The 6,120-nt window shown below is 40.9% G+C and overlaps 1 protein-coding gene across 1 annotated transcript; it reads left to right on the top strand.

Annotated features, from left to right (window-relative positions):
• Positions 1–308: 308 nt before the first annotated feature.
• On the top strand, positions 309–5,003 carry kctd7 (potassium channel tetramerization domain containing 7). The gene is made up of 4 exons (XM_010870917.3): positions 309–921; positions 1,669–1,838; positions 2,140–2,318; positions 2,664–5,003. Exons 1-4 carry the CDS (start codon positions 619–621, stop codon positions 3,038–3,040), a joined length of 1,029 nt encoding a protein of 342 aa, XP_010869219.2. The 5' UTR covers positions 309–618; the 3' UTR covers positions 3,041–5,003.
• The last annotated feature ends 1,117 nt before the right edge of the window (positions 5,004–6,120 follow it).

The following is a 6,120-nucleotide window of genomic DNA, read 5'->3' as shown; positions in this document are numbered from 1 at the left end:
GCATGAAGCTATAGGAGGTTCGTTGGTTGTAGAGGGTTTAACGCTTTGATTTTGTTTGCGCTAACTGGAGCCTGTATTTATAATATGCTATTTATTATTGAGTTAATGTAATTTGTATGCTTTATACAATTATTAAAACATATATACTGGTGTGTTAATCTGTATACAATCACGTTTGCCATTGATTAGTCTCTACACAGCGTAACATAGCATACGCATTTTTATGAATCCTTGAAAGGATATAGGCCACGAATTATACGTAGGCAATAGCGAGTTTCTTAATAAACCATTAGCTCTACAAGAACATACGCTCTGTGGGCGTATCAATTTGAGGTTCTGTCTGTGCGTAACGTGGGGCATTCCCTCGTATAGCCTACATCCATTCTCCTTTAAACTGCGGTAATTTGCCAGAGCACTGTTGGGAGTTCTAGAGAAATGGTAACGGAGACTTAGATCGTGCAATATTGTAATCCCTATCAGCTGACAAGGTCCCACCCCTAGGTTGGTGACAGAATTATTCCACAACAAACGCGGATTGTGCACTATTCGTGGCGATTGGATTGACTTGAGTTCACTTGATCCACTGCCACTGGCCACTCGCAGACCTGGTGTGTGTGCATGCAGCAGAATGGATCTGACGAGGCTTCTAACGGCGAACGACCGCCACTCCCTGTCAACAACTCCAGCCCGTTACCCGTGGCTCCTTCGCGGGTAAGGAGGTTCGCTCAGGAGAGGCGAGCACTCCCTCAGCCGAGAGTGATGGTGGTATTCTCGGCCGCAAGTGAGACTGATAAACCAGGCGATGCAATGTCGAGTTCAGACTCTGCGGAGGATGATTTCCGAAAACCAGCCACCCCTGCAGCGAACCTAAATTTGGGCAATTCTCTTCGCACCGCCTTTAACGCATCTCCAACCCCAGAGGTAAGGAGGAATGGGCGTCCGTTGTTTATTCAGGGAACGTTGTGTGGATTAATGGGATTTAGGACGTCAGTGCGGTGGCCATGGCCATGAAAACTGTCATAAACATTCTATCTTCAATAATCTCTTTTTCATCACTTCACTCTGCCTGTACAATGCACAATTATTTTTGACCCAATTTTCCCACGCCTCCCAACTCCGCAAATTACGTGGTCCACCTCCACAGGCAACAGATGCATAATAGTTGTCCTTCCAGTGTGGTCTTTGCCCTGATTGGTTCACCACCCTAAACAGAGGGCCGGCTCCCTGTCCCAGTTGGCTGTTATCGCATGGCTGTTCTTTTCTGTGACTGCCCCTCGCTGGGATTGACCTTCTGTAATCGTGTCTACAGAAGCCTTTGCCTTACCGTGTCATATCGAGTGACAGTCACTTGTGCGTTCAGTCAAAAGATTTCTTGTGATTTGTATGTTGTATTCTCTTGCATCTGCTCCTGTTATTGTTCCACAGTAGTTATGCTACTTTTAAGAACATATGCAGAGTAAGCTGGAGGGGAAAAATACAACATTAGTAATTTATTTTTAGGAGTACCACGTGTTATTTAGAATTACTAGGGTTTAATGGTATAAAAAGTTAGCATTTTCTTTTTTCACTAAGTTAGTTTATGTCCTTGTACGTTTTTCTTTACAACAATTGTAATTTACAAATATTCCTAATTGGGACTTTGTCCTGATTTAATCCAATAACTCATAGTTTCCTGAGGTAATTTCTCTCAACGTTGGCGGCACCTACTTCACCACCCGTCTTTCTACCTTACGGCGCTATGAGGATACCATGCTCGCTGCAATGTTTAGTGGACGCCATCATATCCCGCGTGATGCGGAAGGTCGCTTCTTCATTGACCGGGATGGGGCACATTTTGGGTGAGCTCTCCAAATAGCCTTTTCCATGACATGCTTATGACATGCTAATAGTAGTAAGAATACCAGTCCTAAAACTTTTGGCATTAGGCAGAATTTTTCTCAAACAAAATGTCACATTTTCGTTGTCAATCCACCAATTGGGAACAGCAGATCAAAGACAACCAAAACTAAATATCTTGGCAATTTTAGTGAATGTGTCTGTTATGGAATACTGAAAACAACAAAACCACTTGAAATAGGGCTATCAGTGTGTAGAAAGGTAAAAAAAAAACATGTTTTGTGTATGTATGTCCCTGTATAGGGACATCCTGAACTTCCTCCGCGAGGGTGAGCTACCTCAGAGGAACCGTGTGAGAGCAGTACACCGGGAGGCCCAGTACTATGCAATTGGTCCTTTGTTGGACAGCCTGGAGGACACTCAGCCACTCACAGGAGAGAAAGTCCGTCAAGCTTTTCTCGACCTCCTGCCTTACTACAAGGGTGACTAACGTCTTCTTCCACACAATAAATTGAACAATGTAATTTGATCTGCTTACCTTATTGCAGGTAACAACGTTCTTACAAGATCTACTCAGCAATTGAAAGGCAATTTCGATATTGTTCAGTTATTGTGTATTTTGTGCTACATTTCCAATCTAACCATCATATAATTATGGCCATCTATCCATCCCCAGCTACCAATTTACTCATTCATCCTCCCTGTAGCAAAAAGTACTTACAGTGGTAAATGAATGTGGTCAACAGTTGATTTGACTGAAATCACCCCCCCCCCCACGTGGAGTTGCTTTGATCAAAATAACAGTGTATCCCTTGTTTTGTTTCCAGAGAACCTCGAGCGCATTGTGGAGATTGCCAAGCTACGGGCCATGCAGAGGAAGGCGCGCTTTGCCAAGCTGAAGATCTGCGTCTACAAGGAGGAGATGCCCATCACGCCATACGAGCGGCCGCTCTTCAACTCGCTGCGTTTCGAGCGCACTGAGAGCGAGGCCAAGCTGTTCGAGCATCACTGTGAGGTGGACGTGTCGTTCGGGCCCTGGGAGGCAGTGGCAGACGTCTACGACCTGCTCCACTGCATCGTCAGTGACCTGGCGGAGCGCGGCATCACCGCTGACCAGCAGTGTATTGGCGTTTGCGACAAACACCTTATCAACCACTACTACTGCAAGAGGCCCATCTATGAGTTTAAGATCACGTGGTGGTAAAAGCAGGAGGAAGAGAGGTTCCATTTCTTCCCTGTGTTGTGGGTGTGTTGTGAGGCAAACTTATGATGATAGGCAAACTGGGCTCCTTCTTGGTCCCTTGAGAGAGAATGGGCGTATTCACTGTCATTCCCCATTTTGAAGAACAGAAATAGCTGAGTATAGACATCAGAGAGTTTGACTTTTGTGTTTCTGCTTCCTAACAATGCAGCTGTGACCAATGTTTCCTTTGTGAATTTTTTGCAAACAGTATTAACGTAGGGTCACGTTGTCTGCTTCTTATTTTTTGCTTGTTTTATTGGATTAAACTCTAGGAGTTTTTGCACTCATCCAAGCTTGTGGACCGTCCAGTGTTGGTCAGAAAAAGGTGAAGTTAATCTCATATTGTGATTACAGTGCTGTCTGGCTTCATGACTATTTATGCCGTTATGAATTCTATGTATTCTCCGTTGTGCGTCTCTGTGGTCGCCACTTGGTTGCTCTCGAAGGAAAGCCTTCATAACTCAACTGGATGCAATTTAGCAACCTGAAGATACATTGCTCATGTACTGTATACAGTCCAGTAAAATACATGTAAATGTCTATTTTTGTTACTGATGTTGGTCTTTGACTTTGACACTATATTTTCTGTTATTCTCTCTCCCATCAAGCTTTAGAAGTCTTATGTTACAGGTACTAGTGAATGTTGATTTTGTTTTTGGCTACACAATCGGTGAACGGCATGGAAAATGATTGTCTTATGATTCCAGTTTGAGAGACCCAAAGAAATGAAGACAGTTTAAATAGTTAAAGAAGCATGGGCAAGGCTATTTTACTTCAGTTGCCTCTTGCGAGTTTCCTGACGTTTTTTTACTGGAAATGTTTGTCTGGCAGTGAAATGAAAATGGTTAACGAGTTCCCCTGAGCCCTTATGGTAACCTCAGTTGACCCAAATGTCTCTGAAGGGGCATCTGTAGCAGAAGGAACTTTGAAATGTGCTGCTAAAGGTAGTTTACACTTTAAAAAAGATTGCATTGACATCCTTTGGCTTGTTGTTGTTAGAAGCAGGTTATGTAGATAACTGCTGATAGACTGATACATCTGTTTTTGCAGTTTAAAATGTGCTCTTATATACAAATATGCTTCAATAATGTACTCTTCTTTTGCAATATGATAGAGATTAGTTGAACAAGTTTCATATGATAATTTTATATCACATTATATTTCTACTGAATTCAGCTCAAGTGCCTTTTCCTAATGGCAACTGTCACTTAAATGAAGCTTAAACCAGGAAACCACACAATCTTTTTTTTATGTAAGACGACTGCAGTGACTCTATTGTTGCCTCCCCTATCAGTTAGTTCAGTTTTTTTCTTTGTTCCTTTTTTGTTACGTTAATTAGGGGGTATTCGAGATCAGGAACAAAAGGATGACTCTTTGTTCAGCACCTGTATTTCTGTTGTGAATGTATTACATGATGGTCTGCAGAAAGAAATGCCACACACTACTGTACACACAGCTGGGTTGTTCACTATAGGCCTATTAATGCTTTATGACAGACATGTTATTTCTGGCCATTTGTCAAGTAGATCAAGTCTTGGGACAGTTTATGGGTGTTTTGACTTTAGTAATTCTACCCTCTTTCCCTCTGTTTGATTGTATTTTACTAAGCTGAGTGATTGACAAGTGTTAAAAGTTGCAATTTTCTTACTGTTGCTTGTCAGTTGATTGGATTCTGTTGATTTTCGGGAATTTGTTTCATTTGTTTCTCCATCTTTTAAAATGTATTTGCAGAGATGGTTTGGGTTAAGAATGGTATTTATTACTTTTTAAATTGTGCACTTACATTGTACATTTAAATTGTGCACAGACTAGGCCTCTATTCTATCCATATTTCAGACATTCAGTGTTACATAGCTTGATTGACTTTAAAAGCAGTTACCACATTAGCGGAGCCTGCATTCACAATAAATGTACGTTCCTTGCACCTTGTTGAAGTGTCTTTCCTGACTGGTGTTTTGCAGAATCCATAGCTGGCCTATACTATTTAGGTTGCTTATAGCATGGGAAAGTTGAAAAACAATACACAGGTTGATCCATGCATTACTATTCAGTTTGCAATAATATCTTGCTTTATGGTTTTATAACAAGGTACAAATAGAGTTTTATTTTTTAGACAAATATCAGTGTCTGTGGTTTTACTATTTTCCTTCACATTTAACCTTTTTTTCAGTTAAGTCATTTAAGCAAATTATTTATGATTTACAGTAGTGGGGCATGCATTTTCTTCCTTTATATTGTATTATGCGTACTCCAATTTTTTTTTACTGGACCCCATGTTAATGTTACCCACAATCTAATTGCCAAGCTACACAGGACTTAGCAATCTGTGAATGTTGAATGTTTAAGAAACAGCTTTTTTGCCATTATCCTACAAGGTTACTTGAGTGAGAACACAATCTCATCATTGGGTGATAGACTAGCACATGAAACCTCAGAGAGAGCAATAAAAAGGACATATACTAGGTCATATTTAGTTTTTACATAAATATTTCAAATGTAGATCTGGCAGTTACAGCAGATTGTTTGTAAACATATATGGTAGAGTATTTTAGCTAAGCCATCATTTGTTTCAGGGATTATTTTCCAAAACATCAAGATAATGTTGTTGGGGGTGGTGGCCTTCTCTGAGCCTCTATCAGGATCCAAGAGAGAATCTGACTCTGTACAGTTTAGGGCGTAGCACAGGGCTAGGAAGCAGTGTGCCACTGGAACCATGACAGTTGTCACACATGGTAGGCTGTCAAAGTGGCAAAACAATTGGGCACATGGTATTCCATCACTTTGGATGTGAAATAATACAATGATTATTGGTTTAAGTGCAGCATGTCAGCTTCAATTTTAGAGTATTTTTCATCCAGTTTTTATAGCCCCCCTATTTCAGGGTTATATACGTTTTGTATACTATGTACAATTAAATATTCATGCTAAGTACATTGTCACATTTAGTCATTTGTGTTCACAGGATACCCTCTGAAATTCTTTGTATGGCAATCTTTCACATGTTTCTGATCTGTTGGACTGTTGTTGGGGGTGTTTTCTTC

The sequence above is a fragment of the Esox lucius genome, chromosome 7 (genome assembly GCF_011004845.1).
Source record: "Esox lucius isolate fEsoLuc1 chromosome 7, fEsoLuc1.pri, whole genome shotgun sequence".
Classification (NCBI taxonomy): domain Eukaryota; kingdom Metazoa; phylum Chordata; class Actinopteri; order Esociformes; family Esocidae; genus Esox; species Esox lucius.
This window is presented reverse-complemented; position numbering and strand designations above follow the sequence as displayed.

Coding starts and splice junctions, on each gene's coding strand:
- kctd7 (XM_010870917.3), top strand. CDS start 619: ATGCAGCAGAATGGATCTGACGAGGCTTCTAACGGCGAACGACCGCCA. Junction 922..1,668: donor ACGCATCTCCAACCCCAGAG/GTAAGGAGGAAT, acceptor AATAACTCATAG/TTTCCTGAGGTAATTTCTCT. Junction 2,319..2,663: donor CCTCCTGCCTTACTACAAGG/GTGACTAACGTC, acceptor TTTTGTTTCCAG/AGAACCTCGAGCGCATTGTG.